General features: G+C 33.2%; 1 protein-coding gene across 8 annotated transcripts in view; it reads right to left on the bottom strand.

Annotated features, from left to right (window-relative positions):
- The window catches only part of FAM13B (family with sequence similarity 13 member B), a 103,984-nt gene that overhangs the window by 51,677 nt on the left and 28,533 nt on the right, over window positions 1-23,774 (bottom strand). For 6 of the 8 annotated variants that reach the window (XM_074212982.1, XM_074212981.1, XM_074212986.1 and 3 more), the window contains exons 5-8: window positions 21,494-21,671; window positions 20,916-21,060; window positions 17,907-18,002; window positions 13,681-13,838 (exon numbers count right to left, since the gene is read on the bottom strand). In XM_074212982.1, coding sequence (XP_074069083.1) covers window positions 13,681-13,838; window positions 17,907-18,002; window positions 20,916-21,060; window positions 21,494-21,671 — 577 coding nt within the window. The remainder of the gene's footprint in view (window positions 1-13,680; window positions 13,839-17,906; window positions 18,003-20,915; window positions 21,061-21,493; window positions 21,672-23,774) is intronic. The other 2 variants (XM_074212985.1, XM_074212987.1) reach the window with 1 other exon arrangement.

Raw genomic sequence — 23,774 nt, 5'->3', positions numbered from 1 at the left:
TAACTATGAAAGACTTAGGAACTCTAATCTTTCTAATGAGCAATCACAGTTCCAAAATGATGAAGCATTATTTTCTACTCCTGGTGGAGATATCATGATGAACTGTAAATATAGAAAAAGACATGCTTTCTCATACATAACTAAGACATACTTTTTCATACGTCTAAGAAGTTTTTTGGCTCCATTATATTTATTTGTTACTAGAGAGGGGTTTATAGACTTCTGGAGTAAGTTATAGGATAGAGATGTTTACTCCTCACAACCAAAAAAAAAAAAAAGACTATGAATGAAATATTTAAATATTTAAAATATTTAATATTAAGATATTTAAAAACTACAAAGACAGTAGATGCAAGTTTAGAATGGGAAACAGTCAAGTAGAATGTTATAAGATATATTATAAGATATATTAAGAAGTATTTCTTAAAATATGTATGCAATACATTCACCTCATATACAATCCTTTTTCCTGTCTATTTCTTAATGAAAAAGTTCAGTTATTTATGATTTTCTAATTCACACTAATTTTTTAAATTTTAGTAAGAAAAAAAGAATTACTCTAATGATTTATAATGGTTTAAGTGTGTCTCACCACATGACCAAGATCTTTCCTTACAGATGGTCATTTAGTTGTATACAAAACAGGTTTTATACTTTTTTTATATGTGCTTGTTTTTAAAGATATATATATATAATGCATATATTTGAAATGCGGAAGTAAAACTGACAAAGACGACAGACTAATATTAAACAGTTTAATTGTCAGGTAACTTGGTAAAAATACATTAAGTCTAAGGATAACTTTTTTTTGTACTTTCAAAGACTGATATAAAATTTTAAGCAATTTTGGGCAATGATTTTGCAATTTTTTTTTTTTTTAGGTTTTTGCAAGGCAATGGGGTTAAGTGGCTTGACCAAGGCTACACAGCTAGGTAATTATTAAGTGTCTGAGGTCGGATTTGAACTGGTACTACTCCTGACTCCAGGACCAGTGCTCTATCCACTGTGCCACCCAGTCACCCCCCAAAAGTCCAATTTTTTTAAAAATTACAACATGAAGAAGAAAATGCCCAAGTCACATCACATGTGGAAAAGAAATATCCATGCCAAATTAAATTACAAATTTAACTAAGAAAGACAAAATTTAAGCCCAGAAAGTCAAAGTACACCTACCAGTAACATTTCATACTACAACTAAGTAAAACAACATGCTCCAGTGATTAGAAAAGCTAACTCAAATAACATTGAAATCTACTTTAGACTCAAGAAATTACTACTTATTATACATAAGTTAACTCCTACTTGTCTTAATCTCTAAGATAGGCAAAACAAGCTACATTCTATGAATGCTTTATAGTTAAAAGGTCACCAAGAGTCAGAAGATAATCCCTTCACCTCTGAGTCTCAGTTTCATCACCTGTTGAATAGGAATAAAACCACCTGCCCAACCTGACAGGAATGCTAAGATCAAATGAAATAAGATAGGTGAGGGCATAGTGCTATAAATAAACCTCTTATGAATAAGTAAGGTATTATTATGATTACTATTTTCAGGATATTGTGAAATTAAAATAAAAAGCTCTCAAAGCTCCTCTAATGAAATATGTCCAGGAAGCATTTATTCTAATTACTACTAAATTCTATATAATAAGACCCTGACAACAATAACATTTACACATCCTGTTTGGACTGCAATTTACATTTGAACTTTCTTGAGACTAACACAGAATTATAGAAATGTGCAAAACAACTGTGAAACTGGCCACAATGAATACTCAGCATTACTCAAGTAAAAATTCAGAAGTCTGATGATGTATTCCCCCAAAATAATAGGAAGAACCACAAATGTGTACTCAGACAATCCCATTTAAGGTAATAATCATTTCCTAGTATATAGTGGATAGAAGTCTCGAATGAAGAGTCAGAAAGACCTGCATTTAAATCCCCAACAGATACATAGTAGTAGGTCCCTAGGCAAGTCATTCAATTCCTGAAAATCTCCCTTTCCTCATTTGTGAAAGTGAGATAACAAGAGCACTTACTTCATAGGGCCATCAAAATCATAAAATGTATGTTAAAAAGTGCTATCTAAATGTGAGCTATTATTACTGGAGCAGAAGCAATTCTACAGTTGTTTTGTCTGCAGGGCTGAAACAAGATAGATCCTATGAAAATCAAATTAAATATGGTATGTGAAACACTACATAAAATATGAATAGACCTGTCAGTTACATGCAATCAATGTTGACCAGGATGTCTTTAAGAAAGGAATTTAGGAAATCAAATGAACATTTAGGAAATCCCATAATGTTATTCTTAATCCCCTCACAAGAGCGAGTAGCAATTCATAGAAGAACCCAGATAGAACTCACAGTGATTTCCTTCCAACCAACCAAACCAAACCCACTTAAAAAAAAAAAATCTGTCCATATTTTATTAAGATTAAATAATGAATGGGACTTAACTGCTTCACACCTAAACTCTTAAATGGTGTTAACTTTTATTTTAAGAATTTGAAAAATTCTTTACTTAAACTGACGACTCAAAAACCATCTCCTCCCTCCCCATTCACACATCACACACACACACCCCAAAAGTGAAATGAATTTACAGCCTTTAGCCTGCTAATAGATGAATTAAATAAATATTTACGAGTTTTTTAAAAGATCTAGGCTGTCACAGGATTCAATAGCACTTTTAATAATTCCAAGGTCAAAGATCAGCCTACCATTACCATAATGCCCCAAACAAAATAAGAAGTTTCTCACTATTCTAAGGTAGCAAAATCCCTGATACATCTTAAAGAAACCAGGCTCCAGAGTACTTTTCTCAACTAAACAATCAATTTCTGATACTCAGACAATTTTTATTTCCAAACATTAGGATTGAAAGCACTGCCTTTGAGTCATATATCCTAAAAATGAAACTAAATCCTCCTTCAACAGTTAAAGAAGTACTATGTTTATTCACTCCTGGGTAAATATATTTAAGAAAGGATGATAAACTGGAAAATTGTCTAGGAGAGAGAGAGAGTGCAACAAAGATGGAAAGAGTCCCCAGATTTGTACTTTAAATATAAAATCATTTTTTATATCTTGTTAACTTATATATTTGTTGATTACTAAGTTCAGAATTAAAAAAAATTAAATCCCTCCAATTTATTTTCTTGATACCTGCACCTTGTGGTAGTTATCTTCCTTCAAGGTACTGCTAGAAATTGATATTGGCCTACAAGCTTCAAAGTAATTATTAGGAAGTGAGTCTTAGAAAGAGGTGAGGAAAACTAAAATGAGAGAGTAGAATAATTGTTGTGAGCCCAGTGAAAAATTCAAGGGTAATTAAAAACTTGGTCTGTGACTTTTTTTTTTTTGAGAATCTATTGAGAACACTGCTACATAAAATTTTTTCAGTAATGCTGGTAGTCAGAATATTAAAAAATCAAAATATTTTACTTCCCCTCTTTTGAAAAATTCCAAGGGGAAAAAAAGCTACTTTCTTCTGTCCCTTTAATCCCCATTCACTGTATCATTTAATTTGCAAGTTAGAGAAGATGGTACAGGAATATCAGTTTTGCTTTGAGCTACTTAAGTTAGATAAAGAGCTTTATTTAGGCTTTATTGTCTTCTTTCCCCTAAATTACATAAATCTATAATATTAAATAAATGCCTATCAGTTGACTTATCAGAGCACCATTAAAAAGTTTACAATGATAAAAACTAACAGTAAAGATATTAAAAAAATTAACAGCTAAAAGACTATAAAAAGTTGCTATGAAGATACAGATCAACTGCTCAGAGGTACCTACACTCATTGGGAAAAACAAAAGGAATAAAACTGAATGTCCATATAGAATAAATAAAACTAGGGGTTTTGTTTGAGGTAGAAGGGATGGGATGAGATGGGATTTCAACTCCAACACCACCAAACTGGGACTACACACATCATTCAAATAATATTTGTAGAAACTGAAGGACAAAGGGTTGATTAATTATTTGAGACACAACAAGTGCAAAAACTTCTGATAAAAAATTTAACAGGCTATTTATTTTCCATTTAAACCAGTTTTTCATGGTCTTACATAATACAGCAAAGCTAAACAAAAAAATCCTCAAATATACTGTAAAGGTTTTAAAAAAAGATGTGCATTCATCAACACAACTGTCTACAGCAACCACATATGGTAAAAACAGGGCATGATTTCTAATTAGCATAGACACAGGATACATAGAATCCTAACACTTTTTAGCCAAAATAATTATAAATTCTGCAGATAGTTCCTACATATATACTCTCGAAAAATGTTAATCATTAGTTATTCAAATCATAGCTGTATTTATTAGCCATAGTACCAAATGACAAAGCCACGAGAGATATATACTAAATCACAAGGAATTTCTTTAATCTTTAGTCAAGTGTTTTGCAGCTCTGCTTACTCAATCCTTGCTTGTTCTCTTCTGCTGTTAAAAGAGATCGGCTCATACAATCAATTATTTTTGGAAGTCATAAAAAGCAAATTTTTTTAACTACTAGAGTTATTTATAAGTGACATAACAAGTTATAAAGGTCAATAGTTTCCTCAATGAAATACATAATCACAATAAACAATATTTCCTCTATTTCCTAAGCTGTACCAAAATTATTCTGATCAACTCACCTGTGTAATAGAACCTTGCAAGCCATTCTGAATATTGTAGCTATTCCGAATGTACATTTCTGATAAAGGGACTTCATTTGAAAAATCATAAAGGCAAGTTGATAAATGCTTATGAATATTACTAGGTTTGATTTCAGTGGCTCCCTTCCAAAGGCTGGGTACTTCTAGTCAGAGCTGTGCTAAACTCTGCAGTCTAAATAGCAGACTGCAACATGAGGTCACTACTGACAAGAAGCTACCCAATCAACACTCCAAAAATGTCCTCCCAAGTACTTTACTGCTTTTTTAGGTGGAGCACAATCAAGAATCTGGGTGAGATGCCACACACAGTAACACATAAGCCTGATCAAATATAAAACAAGGCAATCACAGATTTTCAAACTCTGCTTAAATAGTCTCTTGGGAACTATAATTTCATTCATTCATATAAAGGACATAAATGTCAAGTTGATTTTTAACCTACACATGGGAAATGAACAAGTAGAAAACAAGAATATAGAACAAGTACAAAATGGTCAGACTGTTAATAGTTCATGCAAAAAAATATAAAAAGATCTGGGGGAGCTTTAGCAAACTGAAAGCTAAAAAATAAATATTCTAGAATAAGTAACATGATCTTAGGGTACTTAAGGACAAGCAAAGTTTTCAAAATATAGGAAATAATTGTCATGTTGTACACTTCCCTGTTAAGACAACAGATCAATGTTTTTGTTTACTTCTGAGAGTTATATTTGTGAAGGACAAGCTAAATAGTGTCTAAAACCGTGGTGCAGAAAGAGAAGCCCCCAAGAAAGTATGACCAACCAATGGATAGAAGAACGATTGGTCACAACTCACCCTCCCTGTGATACCAAAACATGTGGCTTGTCTCCAACACAAATACAACTCTCCTTCACCTGTTATAACCAAACATACTCCAACTCAACTTTCTTCTGTTCTTGTACAACCTTCTGATCTTGCCTCCTTATGAGTTACACCCCCAAAAGTTATGACTTAATCCAACAAGGATACCCACAACAGCAGCTGACCAAATACCATAGGGAAATTTCATCTCCACCCCCCCTTCACCCTACCTCCTACTCCACTACACTCACGGGGGGGGGGGGGGGGGGGGGGGGGGGGGTGTCTAGTACAAAGAAGACAAGAAGAAATTTCAAGGCCACACCATATAAAGAATGAAAAGTTGAAGAACTATTTGTTTTCAACCTAGAAAAGAGAAGTCTAAGGTGGTGGGAAACACAATTAGCATTCTACAAAAGTGTTACAGATTGCCATGGGAGAAAGTGAAACTCACTTATCAGAAATCTCCACCCAAAGGCTAGATATAAGAAAATTCTATTCAGGAGAGAATGGATTCTGAATTCATTTTTCAATTCTAAGATTCTAACAGAAATCTAAATGACAGACTCAATAATGTTACAATTTGTCTCTCATGAGATCCAAAAAGCAACAACAACATTTATTCAGCTACACTAGAGGCAGCTAGATAGCTTAATATTTTAGAGTATTGGGCCTGAAGTCAAGAAGACTGAGTCCAAATCCAGTCTCAGACACTCACTAGCTGTGTGACCTTGGGCAAGTCACTAAATCTCTATTTGATTAGTTCTTGTCCTTTGTTATAGAAGACCACCAAAATGACATCACTATATTAGAACCAAGTTACAGTGTGTCCAACAATGGCTGATCAGGTCAATACTTGCTGGGAATGCTCTACCACAAGGACAGGTATAAACAGTCCATATGAACATCTGGAGTGGGTTCTCTAAACTTGCACATTTCCTTTGCATTACTTCGATTCTGCCCTGCTCATAGAACAACTTCTGTTCAACTAATCCACTGGAGAAGGAAATAGTCCAATATCTTTACCAAGAAAATCGCTTATGATTGAATGACTAAACATGTGCCAGGTATTATAAGAAGAATTGAGAAAGGCTGTCCCTGCTCTCAAAAAACTCACATTCTAAAGAAAAGGACAACATGCACACAACTATGTACAAATAAGCTACATACAGGATAAATTGGAAATAATTAACAGAGAGAAAGATTCAATGAAAAGGAACCAATAAAGACTTCAAGTAGAGTATGAGATTTTAACTGAGGATGTAAAAGAAGCAAGAGGTAGAGATAAGAAATGAAAACATTCCATGTGTGAAGGACAGCAAGTGAAAATACCCAGGGATGAAATATCTTGTTTGAGGAACAGAAATGAGGTCAATGTCATTGGATCCTAGGGTTAAGAGTGGGGGAAGGAGTTTAGAGACAAGAAAACTAAATAGATGGGACAGGTTATAAAGCACTTTGAATGTCAAAAAGATTTTAATTTTGATTCTGTAAGTGACAGACGGTCTCATCTTCATCAGTTGCCCAGTATACATTCTCTCCTCTTCCTTCCCCTCCACATATTCTTCCTCTCATTCCCTCCCATGCTTTCCATTTCTAAGTTCTAAAAATTTTATGTAAATCATTATTACTGTGGTGAATGTTCTACTACAATTCCTATGTGTTCTACTACAATTCCTATGTACAATTCCTGCATCTTACCAAACAAATATTATTTTTTGGTCTCTACTCCCCACATCTGTTATCTTCCCTATTAAATAAAATGTAAGGTCCTTGAAAGCAGAAGCTTTTAGATATTTTGAATTTGCTTCCCCAAATTTTTAGCACAGTACTTGGCACATAGTAAACATTTGTGGGATCTTGCAGTGGTGATATTCTCTGCCCAAACAAAAGATATCTAATCAACAGGGAGAAAGCCCAGACAATAAGAGAAAAACAACTCTAAAGAAGGATTGTACTTGACACTTGACAGGTCCCAGAGAGTCCAGGTGAATAACTGCCCAGCAAAGAAGATGCACGGTCCAGGAGGCACTGCAGTGCCAAAGGTCTATCCATCCAAGCCATCTTAGCATCTTCTTGCTACTATTGTCTTGTTCCCTTATAGACCAGCATTTTGCACACTCAAGTAGAGGTAAACCTACACCTCCTTCTTCTGGGATCTATGCCCGGGTCATTGGCAAGGTTAATACCCTCATCTTTGGAAATCTCATTCTGGAGGCCAACATAGCTAACTGACAACAATAAGTAAAAACTAGCCCATTGTATATATTGGTACATCACTGGTACAGTTTCATATGGCAACCAACCACTCAGCCCATTATCTGTCCATCTGCTTGACCCAACACCTTTCCCTGTACTCCAGTTTTTCACACCTCAGGGATAAAACTCCCTTCTATAATTAATGCTTCCAACTGTCTTCTCCTACTAGAATGTAAGCTCCCTAAAGTCAGGATGAGATTCTTTTTGGCATCACAGGACCCTGGCACATAGCCTAATACATATTAAATACTTAATAAATCAATGACTCATCTAAATTCTAAAACTAAGCAGGAATTTTAAACCTACAGAAAAAGAAAAGATACATTTTCTCTTCACTTAAAAAAAAAAGAAGAAATACTAAAGTAGATATTAAAACTAAAACTTTAACTAGGCTACCAGGTCTACCTATCATCTTTTTTATGGTTCCATAAATCTAGATTCTCAGAACTGGAAGAGAAAAGTAGAAATCTTCTGTGTTCAGTGTTTTCATTTTAGAGAAGAGAGCTGGAATTTTAACTCAGGTTCAACAAATCCAATATTTGTTCCACTATCCAACAATGCAAATCAGTATTTGCATGTGAAAAATAAGATTGGATTCAACTACCATTAAAAGATGTCCTAGAAAACAAATTTTCATTCTGTTTGCTTAGAGTAAGAACTTCAATTTTTAGGAATTTCCTCTCTCCAATTGTCATTCTTCCTCAGTCGAGGGAATATAAATCTATATTGCATGCCATAGAATACATGCATTTAACAACAACAACAACAATAATAATAATAATAGTAAAAAGCAATTTATATGACTTTAAATTCTGTAAAGCACTTTATAAAAATCATTTCACACTCTACTTAAAATACCTCTGGGAGGTAGGCATTATTATTATTTCCATTTTAGAAATGAGGAAATTGAGACAGACAGATGTTAATTCCCTTGCTATATTAAAGTTTCTAAAGTAAGATCTGAACTAAGGTCTTATAAATAGTAGTAATGAAAATTTATTCTCCCCTCCCCAATGGAAAATATTAGCATTCATGTTTAAAATTCCAAGTAATAAAGTCATATGCACTTTTACAAGACTTCTATACTTAAAGGAATAACCTAAAGTCATAGTGTAGGCACTTCCAAAATCCCTGGGAAGATTCAGTCTATATTAACTGGTTAGCATCCTGTATTATTTCCTTTCTCTTTTTTTTTTTTGTTTTCACCCTTAAAACCATCACAAAAGTCCTCCCTCTTTTCCCAAAATGTTCAATCTGGATTAAAAAGAGTTCCCAAAACCCTCTACATCTAGTAAAATATAGAACTCATACTAAAATTCCCTTCAACTAGTTATTCAAAAGATCTCAAAGCACAAACCAAAAAAGGAAAAAACAAGTAAGATACCTTGCTCATCCTGGAATTCCCTAAAAAAGAGATCATCTCAGGGTAGTAGCTAGGTGGCACATGCCCTGGAGTCAGGAGGACCTGAGTTCAAATGTGGGCCCTGGAGTCAGGAGGACCTGAATTAAAAAGCGACCTCAGACACTGAATAATTGCCTAGCTGTGTGGCCTTGGGCAAGTCACTTAACCCCATTGCCTTGCAAAAACCTTAAAAAAAGAGATCATCTCTAACACTTATTTAAGATCAAACTTTTCTCATACAAAAGGGAAAAATGAACTCCAATATTCATTAAATTACTTCTGGACACATAAGTTACATAATGTATTTTCCTTTCCCATCTCTAGTTAGGACATTGGAATATCACATAATTACTCATTTGGACAGATATTTGTTACCCAAAAAAAAAAAGAAAGAAACTGATCATCTCTCCTCATTTAAAGTTCAAGTTTCTTTTTTTACTTTAGGTCTTTTTTTTTTTACAAGACAATGGGGTTAAGTGGCTTGCCCAAGGCCACACAGCTAGATAATTATTCAGTGTCTGAGGCCAGATTTGAACTCAGGTACTCCTGACTCCAGGGCCGGTGCTCTATCCACTGCACCACCTAGCCACCCCCTCAAGTTTTTAATCTCATTTGTTACAATGAAGGATTTTAATTTAGTTGCACATAAAGAAAAAGCAATAACTTGTAGTCAGAAAGAATGATTTCAAGTCATGGTCCTTCCAATTACTAATGGTTATGACCTTAAAAAGAGTTACTTTGTCACTCTCAATAGTAGGTCTCAAAGCAGAAAAATAAAGACTATAAAGTAAAATAAAGAATATATTAAACCATCTCTAGAAGTTCCTTACAACTCTTTTCTTTAAAAATCACATAATTACAGCTTTTTTGAAAGATGCATTAGAGCAGATAAAAAAATCAAAGTTTACAAATCATTTAAGTATTTTAGTTAGATGGATGATCTTGAGTACATCATGAGTACATCACTTAAACTCTCTTAGCCTCAGTTTTTCAATGTCTAAAATAAGAATAAAAATTGGAGTTTTTAAATCATAGCATTAGAAAACATTAGCACTAGCTTCCAAAGATCTTACATATACTAACAAAATAAATAATATTCATATATGTGTTGGATTGAAGGGTGTTTCCTCTCAAATCTTTTGTGCAGAATCTGAACCTTTTAAAACAAAGCTATGCAGTTGTCTTCAATAACAATCACAAATGTCCACAAGCAATTTACCACACAAAAGTCCATTTTAACAAATATTAACTTCTAGGATTATATCACTGCACTCTAATTATAAAAACACAACGAATATTTCTTGGAGAATTCGTTAAAATAAACCAAATGATTTACTACTATTTGGCAACCACAGAAATTTCTTAGGGATTTTGTATACTCAGTTCCCAGGATTAGTCAAAAACCAAGCAAAAAAAAAAAATGTCTTCACATCAGATATTCCTCCCTGTACAACACTGCAAGTTTCCTCAAAACATCTACCTGATATCCTGGCAAATACATAGATAACGAACCCCCCCCCAAAAAAGTTCAATTTTAATACAATATTATCTCCTCCTGCTTCTTTTCATTAGATCAACTGTTTTTCCTTATCTTTAAATTTTTTGGCACTTTTCAAGACCTTTTCTCAGATTCACTGAGCTAGTAATAATAACCATTCACACTTGTGCTTTCCTGTGACAAATTTATGAAACAAATAGTACAAATTCCACTCCCAACTGAAGTTTAAATTTCTTTGAAATACTCTCAAAAAATAATCATCAATGAAAACCTTCAGTATCACAGAAATTGAACATAGTAATCTGTTCCTCTTTTCTATTAGCACTGCTAGGAAATTTTTCCTTCCAAGAAAATGAAATTCACCTTTCTATACTTTCCTAATAGGGTTTTAGGACCAAGCAAAATCAATACAATCTTTATCCTGTCACAACTCTTCAAATACTTGAAATTAGGCATGACTGTAGAACTCTTCCTAATTCTCCTACCTCCTACCTCCAAGCCCCTATTTGAGAAGCCTTTCCTTCTCAAAATCCAGTCAAATTACATCTTCTCTAGGACAAACCGCCAGTTTCTTCAAATGATTTTTGTGTGATAGGATTTCTTTTAGGAATAGGTGGTGTACATAAACTTTTTAAAAGTACAATTCCTGAATCAAAACAATGTTTTTTCCTAAAGAAAATGATTTGCTGCCAAAGATTACAAAATTTATTTCTATGGGGTTTTTCACCGTGCAGAATCTACAGGAACCAATTAAGTAAGGTATTATAAACAAAAATGCCTTCAACTAGAAAGAACACTGTGCAAAAACTATTTAAGTAGTCATTTACCCAAAGCAATGAACACGAAGGTCACTTGAGTAAGGAAAAATAGAAAAAAAAAAATTTACAAAAGTATACTATTACTGCACCATGCTAAGAATGCAAGTGCTCTCTGAATCTTAAAGCACAATGTAACTGTGAGAGGTATATTAAGCTCTAAGGGTGGAAAAACCATGTCTTAATTATTTTCATATTCAAACAACCAAACTACATATTATATGCCAAACTCTACATTAGTTTCCTGTGCTTTTCACATAGTAAGTTACTAATTGCTTGATGAATTAAGAGTAGAAATCATGAGGTTACCAAAAGGTACGTACCAAAGGAAATCATGTAGAATGGAGGGGAAAAAATATCAACTTCAACTCACGAGTAAATAATCAATATAAATAGAATAGAGATCTTTTTTTTCCTAAATACATGCCATGGGATTGTTGAAAGTGGGTTTAAGAGAGGACATAACTGAAAAATTCAATTTCAACAGGATGAATACTATCCAGAATACAAAATTTACTAAGAAGTAGCAATGATATACATGGCAAATAAAAAGACACTGCTATAAAACGTTTTAATAGATTCATTTTGTTCACCATCACAAATAGAAAAGAAACTACAGAAAAAAGGAAATAGGACTAAATCCTCAACCTAGCTATCAACCACTTAACATATTTAAGAAAGTAAAATCCTCATGCTTGCATTAAATGCTGGGGCTCAAGTCACTGTAACAACAAAGTCTTTCTATAGAATACAATGCTTAGGTACTAAAAAGAGGCATCAAATGGATGAATCACTTCTATGTTCAGTCAAGAAATAGGGGATAGGTGGTCTAAACAAATAATGGTATCAAATCTTTATAAATAAAAAATAACAAAATTAATCCTATTATATACATCCAAACTAGAAGAGTTTCCAGTTTCTGACTGGTAAGAGAAAGCATGGGTTTGAGTCCTGCCTTTCTCACTTACCAACCATGTGACCCCCATCTAAGCCTCAGTTTCTTCAACTACAAAATAATAAGAGGGAACCTTTCACTCATAATATTTTCTTTTCAGCATTCTCTTATTCTATATAAGCTGCAACTAAAAAAATCAGATTTTACATTTATTACCAGGAATTCCCAAAACTGAAAAAAAGTAATGTTTTCAAATGAACTGAGTTCTGTTTAGTGCTGATAAATTAAAGAAAGGAAATAACTTGCCCAAGATCAGAAACAGATTCTGGTTCAATTATGATCTTTTCAGATGTTAAAACCCCTAAGCCTATTTATTTTTTGAAAAGTCATTGAGAAGTATTTATTTGAACTCATTGAGGCTTCCCATTGGAGAAAGAAATGGCAAACCACAACTTGGAAGTGACTCTAAATTCTCAAAAAGACATTCAAAAAGAAATCACACTCTAGAGGGTCCTGACCAAAGTGAAAAGGCTTCTTGTGGAGCTAGTGACAAGCTATCAACTGAGACTGGGAGCCAATCAAGCTAAATTAAGCTTCTATGAACAATAGTGTAATAACTATATAATGAATTTTTGCAGTCAACTGATGCATATGAAATAAACTTTGGGATCTTTACATTTTACCTACTTTTATTCTTTATTCCCTTCCTCACTATTCGCAACAATGATTTTTCAGAAATAAAATTTTAATGCAAACTTTTTAAAAAAGTGATATTGGTAGAATGACAGTTCTCAGAAAATAAAATGTTTCTGAAATTTCCTTCAAATTAGAATGACACTGTCATTCTTTTTAAAAAAGTAGAATTTTTCTCATTTTGGTGAATAAAGAACATTTTAAAATAAAGCTTTACTTCCATTTCTCAGAGACATACATACTCAAAACTCATTATGCCAAAACCTTTTGGTTTCAGTACCTAACTAAATTGATTGCTATAAATTTATAATCACAGCTATTAAGTTGGATGTGTGCTATGTCACCCTTTAACAGTAAACAAATTGAAAAACATGCTACCTTGCAAAATATGGCATGATATAGTCCAAAAAGCAGACAACTTGACAACATATTTTTGATTTGAGTCCCAGCTCCATAACACTATACAAAAGTTGCTTAATTTCTTTAAAATTACATTTTCCTCACTTATAAAATTATACTTCACTATTAACTTCACAATGTTATTGCAAGGCAAGTGTTCAGTACATTAAAAATATGATAGGTATTTTTAATTATTTCACTAAGTTTTAATAACTAAATCTTTACCTTGTTGATGCTTTAACACTATTAGATTCCAAAATGTTCTCAGTCATCCTCAAGTGTACCACCTCTGGCATTTCTTTAGATTTTTCTGCACAATCTTCTGGAAGTTCTTCCGACTGCTCTAGCTTTTCATCTTCCTCTTCCTCGGAGAGTTCATTAATCTATTAAAAAAACAAATTTCAAAAGATTGACATTCAAATTATAATAAATTATTTAATAGGTCAAAAAAGTTATTACAAGAGAATATATGAAGCAAAAAATGTAAACAACTTCCTACATCCAAGTTTCACTTAGAGAATATTGTTGAAACTTATTAGGAAAGGGAAAGTGTGAGGGCAGGTAGGTGGCACAGTGGATAGAGCACTGGTCCTGGAATCAGAAGGAACTGAGTTCAATCCAGCCTCAGACTCCTGATAATGTGTGAACCTGGGCAAGTCACTTGCCCCACAAAAACTCAGAAAAAGAAAAAATAAAGGAAAAGTGTGGCCTGGAAAAGCAAACAACATCTCAAAGAAGAATGAAGTAATAGTACGTAGGAATCTCATTGAGAACATGATCAACTTTCAACCAAAAAGAAAACTTTAACATTAGAGCAACCTTATCCTCTGTCCAATTTTGTTACTATAGTAGATAAGTAAAGGTTTTTTAATTTCTCTCTGCTTTTGAGGTACACAAAATGAGTTCATTTTAATTCCAGCAATCATGAAAAAATCATCAAGAACATACATACACATACAAAAGTAACTATAAATAGTTTAAAACAGTAAGAGCTGTCTGAACATTTTATAACTTGTTTTTCCTAAAATGGGAACAATTTAAAAAAATCTGGAATGTGTTCCCTCAAAGTGACTATTTCAGGGAAGAAGTCTTATAAAAACTAGGTAATGGATGCTAAAATTTGAGAGAGTTAAAAAAAAAAGTAATGAAAAACGAAGGAGAAAAAAGGGCAAATATACCTATTCAAATGAGCAAATGCCCCAAAGGTAAACTTCATTGCCAAGTGTTCTTTTTGATCAATTTCTTATAAATTGATGACTAGGTATTTTAAGGATGTAAGAGCAATGAAAACACTGTAAGTGTTAAGAAATCACTTGATTTTACAATCTTGGATAACGGCAGAGCTGTCTCAGAATAAAAGTCCAAAGGTGGTTTCTGAACTCTGTGACAATACTGCAGTTCTGAAAAGGAAAATTCCATAAAAGCATCTTCTTTTGCTATGGCATCCAGCTTATCAACTAATAGATTATTTTAGAATTGGAGCTCAAAGGGACCTCAGGGGTTCAATAATCCAACTCTCCTCATTTTACAAATTAATAAAGTATGGTCTAGAAGAGGTTAAGAAATTTATCCAAGATCATAAAGGTAGAAAAAAGTAAAAGCCAATACTCAAAACTCATCCACTCTGCTACAAATTCAAATTTTTTGTAGCAACAAGTTAGTCAGTATTTTAAATTCTGTCTAATTTTAAAGTTTAACCATTATTGATAAAAATGTAAATGCATTTCCAACATCACTGCCTTTTTATATGATCAAGGTTCAAGTCTACTTTTTTCCCTTTTGGAAGCAGAGTTTGAAGTTTGGGTTTGGAGTCAAAAAAGCTCCAAGTTCAAATCTAGTCTCAGGTACTCTATCACATCTGACCTCTCTGTCCACATCAGTTTCTGCAAAATAGGAATAATAATACCACTTATATCACAGTACTGTTATGTGAATCAAATGAGATAATATCTGTAAAACACCTATTTCTACCCCCTCCTTTTTTTTAATGAGCGGATTTAGTTTAAGATAAAGCAGGCAGTCATTTAAGTGACTGTCCAAAGCTATAATAGGACAGAAAGCTCTTGGGGGCTAATACTGAGGCATATGAGACTGACAGTCCTATACTAATAGTTCCAGAGTAGTGGACATTAGAAGTTTGCTGGCCTACTTTTAATAATTCTTCCCTAGTACTCTATCAGAGGCTGTCATTTCATGCCTTCTTCTAGCAGTCTTTCCTTTCTTCCCGCTTTCTCATTTCTGATAAACTAGGAAATCAAATAGTTAGCTTTGCTGGAATTGTCTAAAGAAAAAAGTAAGAATAAGAGTGGCAGTCCTCAAGGGTTTCCCCAAGACAAAGAAAATTCAATTTGATAAACTGTATACACAGAATTTTTCTAGGCACTGGGGAGAAACAAAATTTAATTAAGACAGATCCCTACCCTCATGAAGCTTACAGGATGAGAAGACACAACACATAATGTGAATAATTATCACATATAAATGTATAAGGGGAACATGAAATACAAGAGGGAAGGGAAATACTAATTTGAGGAATAAAGGAAGGTCTCTTGTGAAAGAAGTAGCATCTGAAATGAGCTCTAAGAGCTGAGTAAATGCAATGTTACAATTGAGGCAGTTAGTTGGTTCAATGGATGGAGAGCTTTGCCTGAATTCAGGAAGACCAGAGTTCAAATTCAACCTCGGACACTTAATAGTTGTGTGACCCTCAAAGTCACTTAGCCTCTATTTGTCTTAATCCACTGGAAAAGGTAGTTGCTAAGAAAACCCCACAATATGCTCCATGGGCTAACAAAGATTTTGATACAACTAACAATATCAACAACGAAAAGAAGAATGTATTCTGAGGGGTACGGGGCAACAGTACTTGATTATAACGTGGTGCAGTCATATATAGAGTCCCAGATTTGTAAAGAGAGGACCAAAGTTTGAATCCTGGCTGCACTTATTATCTGTGACAACATAGAAAAGTCACCTAAGTGGTCTGAGTTCAGTTCTCTCCCTTTCAACCCTAAATCTATGATCCTAGGATTATAATCTTGCCTCTAACATTTGCCACACAATTAATTTAACCTCTTTGAACATCATATTCTTCAACTGTAAAATGAAGGTGATACCTGTAGTACCTACATCACAGAATCATAGGATTACTGAAAATAAAATGAAAACAATGTAAATAAAAAAATAATGTAAGTAAAATAATTTAGCAAACTTTAAAGTGATAAACAATGTCAGTTATTTATCGTTAGATTCTCTGATGGTAACAGGGAAGGTACCCCCCACCCCAAGACAAAGTTGAGAGGCTTTGTAGTCAGAGAGGGTGGAATTGAACAATTTAGCTGAAATATCGAAGAGAGGTTATTTGTTTGAGAAGTGAAGAGCTGAAATCTTAAAAAGTATAAGGGCTACCACCACATACAAATCTGTGGTACCTGACTGTAATCTGAGTCTTTACCTAAAAATATGCCACCCTAAGGTATTATTAGCATCGTGTGTGTGTGTGTGTGTGTGTGTGTGTATGTGTCTCACACACACACACACACACACACACACACACGTTTCAATTGTACCAAATAAAATATAACTTTCTTTTTACCCATATATTACCCAGGGTTAATTAGGAATGAATATAAAGAGAAATGTTTGGTGAATATCTTCCTAGAAAGTGTTTTATCAATTTAAAACAAAAGTCACAAATCAGAATATCAGAAACATAAACTATTAACTACACTGCCTATTTTTGTTATCTTATGCTGAAGCACACAAGAAGGCATAAAAGAAAAAAAAATGGCTTTTTAATTGAGCAAAAATTTATATGCATTCACTCTCCCAAATTTTAGGTTGAGATGATTCTGGGAATATGGATTTTATTATAATTTTTTTGTGCTAGCAATCCAGATACTAAAATATAACATATTCAATAAAATATATTTGAGATAAAATACATGCAAATTTTCACTTAAATTCAAATAAATTTAATTTCCTCTATTATAATCATCTCTAGAAGTAATCTGGTAAGACAACAGAGCCAAAGCTGAAAAGCAGACATTCCTTTCCACCCCAAAATAGTGATCAAATATAAATAAGAATTTTTCTAAATTAATAAGAACGAATTTTAGATATTTCAACTAAATAAATGTGCCATAACTCCATCCCCATGAAGCTCTGCAAGAATGAATGTTTGTCAATGTGCCTAAACAGGAGCTGGTTCAATCAATTTAACAAACAACTGTTAAGTTCATTTGTTACATGGATAAATGGGAGATGGATCAGTTCAATTTAATATACATTTAAATATTAAAGTATTAAATGCTTTAAAAAAGGAATGATTGCTCAGCTCTCGGTTTCTCAATAGTTCTTAAGCATCGAATTCATTTCAGATGCTACTTAAAACTGTTCTGTTTATGCTTCTGCCTCAACTCCACTTCTGGTGGATCCTCATCCATACTTACATCTCTTCTTCCTTTCATTGTTGTAATTCCCTTCTCTAGGGCCTCGTGAAATGCCTGCTCTCCAGACTCCAACTTGTGGAGAACGCTGCTGCCTGGCTTCTCAAATGTATAAAGAAACATAATTATATTACCTCCATCCTCAGATAAGATAATTAAGGATTCCATACTAAAGAGACTGTTCACCTTCTTTAGACTGTGTCAAACATGTCCTCTACTTTTCTCCTTTCTATAGTCACATTACTAAGAGAGACTCTTGATTCAATTTAATAAGGCTTATAATAACCAAATCACTGCATCAATAGTAACAAGACTGTGAATGAAGGAAACAAGTGGGTGGATAAACCTAATTTCACAAAACCTGAAATTCAAAGTAAAACAACATTAGCATAGATAGGTCAGGTCCGACTATATATTTAAGTCTTTTGAGTCCTGGAAATCCTCATTTATGGAAAAGAAAGAACCAATAGCTATAGCATTCAAATTTGAAATAAAAATTATTATCTTGTAAGTCAAATAAAGTTTGTCAAAATTACTTAGGAAAAAAATAGGTAAAATTTAAAGTAACTTCACTTGTATCCTAATATATTTCCTAGTATAAGAAAACATACAGCCTTAAACAATCAAATATAATAAAGCTGTATTATCACAATATTAAATAACAGATTTTGGTAGTTAGTAGGCTATGTACCTATGTACAGATATCCTAGGATTCATCCATCTACCCAATCCTATATTATCATAATTTTCTTCTCCTCTAGGCAAATTTTCCCTCCTCTTCATCTACAGACAAATACGTAAGTCAGTTTTACAATGTTATTCCTTACTTTAGCTGTTCTCATTTTTCAGAGCTAGTTCATTTTACCCATACCAATTTTCCAATGGTATAGCTAATTGAAAAACAATATAAAATACCATTGAAGAGAAGTAAATTAGATTACAGGGATCACAATCAAATGCCAATATTCAAATCCCAGAGCAGTCTTAATACAATTCAAAAAATTTCATAAAGGTGCACATACTATATATTGCAGAGCAGTTGTCATACAAATGCTTTATATCAAGTCCATGAGGCAAATAATTCTTTTAAAGAAGGTACTTCGGGGTGGCTAGGTGGCATAGTGGATAAAGCACTGGCCTTGGAGTCAGGAGTACCTGGGTTCAAATTCGGTCTCAGACAATAATTACCTAGCTGTGTGGCCTTGGGCAAGCTACTTAACCCCATTTGCCTTGCAAAAAAAAAAAAAAAAAAACAACCAAAAAAAAGGTACTTCATAATTTTCCATTCGTCTTACCAGGTTTCCTAAGTTGAGATTCACATCTGGTATCTGTCAACTTCAAAAGCACACCAAAATGTTCATGTGTCTCATACTCGGGCTACAAGCCGACTCATACATTTTATTACCTTATGCACACATTTTTGATTCTTAATTCACATCACAAGATGTAACATCTGCTACTGTGTCATTTCTTTAAAGTTCATAATGCTTTAAATAAAAGGTGCTATCCATGATTATGTTTTAAATAACAGAAGCAAAGTGGAGACAGAAATATTCAATGGGAAAAGACAAAAGATGGCAAGCAGTATCAAATATTTCTAAGTATTAAAGAAACTCCCATTTATCTAGAGTTCAGGATATAGAGTAATATCACTAATTCAGAAAAAATAAAATGTTACTGAAATACAAATCATTTTCAAAAAGATGTGCTTTATTACCTGCAAGTAAATACAATAACTAACAATAATTAGAGTGTTTCCAAGTACAGTTCCTTCCAGGCCTACTTTAATGACTAGCTGAAGCACTTTATAATCAAAAATAAACATTTGTTGACAAATAAGTTAAAAATCCTTTAAAAACAATTACAATTATATATTATTATTATATAAACCCATTTTCCATTTAAAAAAACTAGTGATTTCAATTCAGATGAAAGTCAAAAAACTCTAAATGGACTCAAAAATCAATGGAAACTGGGGCAGCTAAGCGGTGCAGTGGATAGAGTACCGGCCCTGGAGTCAGGAGGACCTGAGTTCAAACCCAGCCTCAGACACTTAATAATTACCTAGCTGTGTGTTCTTGGGCAAGTCTCTTAAACCCATTGCCTTGTTAAAAACTAAAAACTAAAAACTAAAAAAAAAAAAAAAAAAAAAAAATGGAAACTGGCTCCACACTAATAAAAAGTTATTTTTCTAAGGTGAGAAACTATAACCCTAAACTATTTAAATTATAAAGGAATAACAAGTTTTTTTCAAATTACAATATATCCAAAGAAAGAAAATTTACTATCTAAAAGAAAAAGTAAATGTTCAGTCTTATTCCAGGTTCAAAGCTTTTCCTACTTATTGTATAACTATTTCAGAAGTTTCAATTATTTCAAGCATCAAAATGACTTGAACACCTTGCAACTAGGAGAGTGCCCTTGATTTTCATTTCTCCATTTATCAAAAATTTAAATCAACAAAATAAATTTTAAGTTTTTTACCCATCTTCTCAGATCTAAATCCATCTCTATCATCTAATCTACTTTTGCAAATAAACAGATACCTAATCTTGGGTGGAAAATACAAAAATTTTTTCATAGTGGATGTCCTAAGGTATACATGAATTTTTTATTATAATCCAAATAGTACACTGAATGGTACATGTTAAGTTTCATACACCATAAATATTTTTGAATTCACTTTTTTTTAACAAATCATGCATTGTCTACAAGTAATACACAGCAACTAAAAGATTAAGAATCTATACTTACATCTTGTAAAGATAGTTATGGATAGATGGTTTAATTTTTAATTAGCCTTAAAAATAAGAAACTAGGGAGCGGCTAGGTGGCGTAGTGGATAAGGCACCGGCCTTGGAGTCAGGAGTACTTGGGTTCAAATCTGGTCTCAGACACTTAATAATTACCTAGCTGTGTGACCTTGGGCAAGCCACTTAACCCCATTTACCTTGCAAAAACCTTTAAAAAAAAAAAAGGAATAATAAATGGCCAAAAAACAAAAATACTCACCGGTTCAGTTAATGAACTCAAATCATTTGTAGATGAAAAATCTTCCTCTTCATTCTCAAAGAACTCATAGTAGTTTTCCAGAAATCCAGCCATTATTCTGCTTACTATTTCTTGCTCTTTCAAATCTTCCACATCTGTATAAATGCTAAAAATACAAATTTTAATTTAGTTAAGGATTCCTCATCAATACACTTGGCAAAAGGATTTCCCCCCTTATAAAAAATAAAATAAAATAAAAACTACTTCTGACTGTACTTCAACCACCTCAGAGATGTTTTCACCTCAGAGATGTTTAGTGAACAGTGGGTAACAAATTTTAAGTCAAGGGACAAGTACCCTTTTATTATAAGTTTTCAGAGGATTTATCATTTTTAAAAAGCCTCGGTTTTTCCCATCTGTAAAATGGCATCATTGTTCACTCTTCCCAAGTAAGTTGGAAGGATTAATCAAATCTATTATAAATAGCTCATAAAAATCTGAAATTTCTAAAAGGGACTGCATTTCATAAATAACAATGCTTCCTAAGTCCAAAACTTTTTCCCTCTGGGTTAAATGCATACATTTACAAAATAACTTACTGGAAGACATCGGGACCAAAGACGGCAGCCAAAGAATTTGCTGACCAAATTTCTTCATGATGTGATGCTACGTTGGCTAAAAATCTACACAGAAACTTCAACAAACTGTAATTAACAGGTGGAAGCTGTTGCAAGAGGAACCTCAACTTTCTTCCAAATTCATCTTCATTATTATAATCTGTAAAGTTTAATGACAGGTTTTTAAATTAAGTAAAAACAAATCTCAGATATTCTGCCAACTTCACATTACTTTATCCCCATTATCTTTTGACTTCCTGTAGTTAACAGCCTTTGGTTTCTTATTTCATTTAAAGAGGAAGGGAAAAGTTATTAATGGGTGAGGTAGAGGTGGGAAGGAAGCATGAGGATGAGAATTCATGCTTTCAAAGGTTAGAAATGCTTTCCCCCCATCTACTTCACCTTTTTTCTTTCTTTTTCCCCTTTTTCAATTTGTTGTCTGATACAGAAGCATGGCTTCATTATTCAACCAGTGCCAGCAGTCAAAAGGCTAACTCTATTTGGCCAATATAACTAAGTCAGCATTAACTCCTGAGGAAGACAAATGCATATAGAAGTAATTCCAACGCAAATGTCTCAGCAATACTTTTCCACTTGGATAAAAGAGAAAAAGCAACTTGTCATAACCAAATCCCATGTTTTCTCATTCACTCATTTGGAAAAGTACTGCTGACCACCAGGCAGGAATCTAGTATGTACCAATTACTGTTATTAGTGATAGAACTGCAATGTCTTATTAGAAAAAAGTAACTACATCTTTTCTGTAATACCAACAGAACTAAAAATAGGTGGCTTACTACTATTTGGTGATTGAAGGGGTAAGAAAAGTTGGTAACAGCTGGAAGTTTGGTCACCCTGATCTGTGCTTAACAATGTCGCTTGGATGAATGAACTCTTTCCTAAAATGAAAATTTTTTTCAGAAAAGCTCATTTAATTCAGTATCAGTCTTATGGCTAAGTTGAAAACTAAGGTGAAAGCAATAAAAATAACTTTTGCACTGTATCAACACACATTTATGTATCTTTTATATAATACATGAAAAATGGGCTTAAAGGTAAAGTTCATATTTTTCATCCCAAATGCAAATCAACAGTGGACTAATTGGTACAAATGAATCAGGGCTGAAGTCACATGTAAACTTTAACAAAAACTATCTATAAAAAGGTGCATACATTTTATAAATTACACTATTCCTAGTAGCTTTCTAAGGCAGAGAATATGTACCTGTTTGGGCTATTTTAATAAGCCTAGAAAATCAACTAGAGAACTTCAGAACTTCTTTAAAGGAAGGCAGACACATAGACACATTAACAATAATTTGCAACACTATTTTCTAAATTAAACTGTCACCAGGCAGGAATCTAGTATGTAACAGTTGTTGTTACTGTTCAGTCATTTCAACTGTGTTCAATTCTTAATGATCCTATTTGGAGCTTTCTTGTCAGAGATATTGGAAAGGTCTACCATTTCCTTCTTCAGCTCATTTAAAAGATGTGGAAACCGAGGCAAAAAGGGATGAAAGTACTTGCCCAGGGGTCATACAGCTATTAAGTGTGAACTCAGGAAAATGAGTCTTCCTGATGTCAGACCAGCACTCTATCCACTGTACAACCCACCTGCCTAGTCTATATTGATGCAATATACCAATAACCTGTCCAGACAAATGCATTTTCAAATTACTAACTTTTTAAAAAATGTAATAATGGTTCTCCATAACACTGTGTTGTAAGAATTATCAAAAATAAGCACTAGAGACATCTACAATCAAGGGAAAAACAATTATACATAAAGAAAATTGTTTAGGTCAGCAATGTTAATTGCTTAAATGACACCATACTTGTGGTAAAAAGTCCGTAATATTTTTGGCCAATCTTGAATCTCTCCATAAGTATATGTTAAATGACTGTACATGTATAACCTATATCAGATTACATGCTATTGTGGGGAGGAGGTAGGAAGAAAAATGTGGAACTCAAAAACATAGCAAAAGTTGTTTTGCTTTTTTTTTTTTTATAAATTAAAGTGTTAAAATGAGAGTAATTCATCCGGAAATAAAAAGTTTCATCTTCCAAAAGAAATTCATTATGCCAAGACGACATCTAATTCCAAATGCAAATACACATAATAGCTAGAATGTATGTAGTGCTTTAAGGTATCTAAAATTCTTTACAAATATTATTTTATTTTAGCCTCACAATCACCCTAGGAGTTAAGTACTACTATTTATAGATGAGAGTTGAAAAGCTAGGAAGTGTCTGAACC

This window comes from Macrotis lagotis, chromosome 1 (assembly GCF_037893015.1).
Source record: "Macrotis lagotis isolate mMagLag1 chromosome 1, bilby.v1.9.chrom.fasta, whole genome shotgun sequence".
Taxonomy (NCBI): domain Eukaryota; kingdom Metazoa; phylum Chordata; class Mammalia; order Peramelemorphia; family Peramelidae; genus Macrotis; species Macrotis lagotis.
The sequence above is the reverse complement of the archived record's forward strand: the minus strand, read 5'-3'. Positions and strand labels throughout refer to the sequence as shown.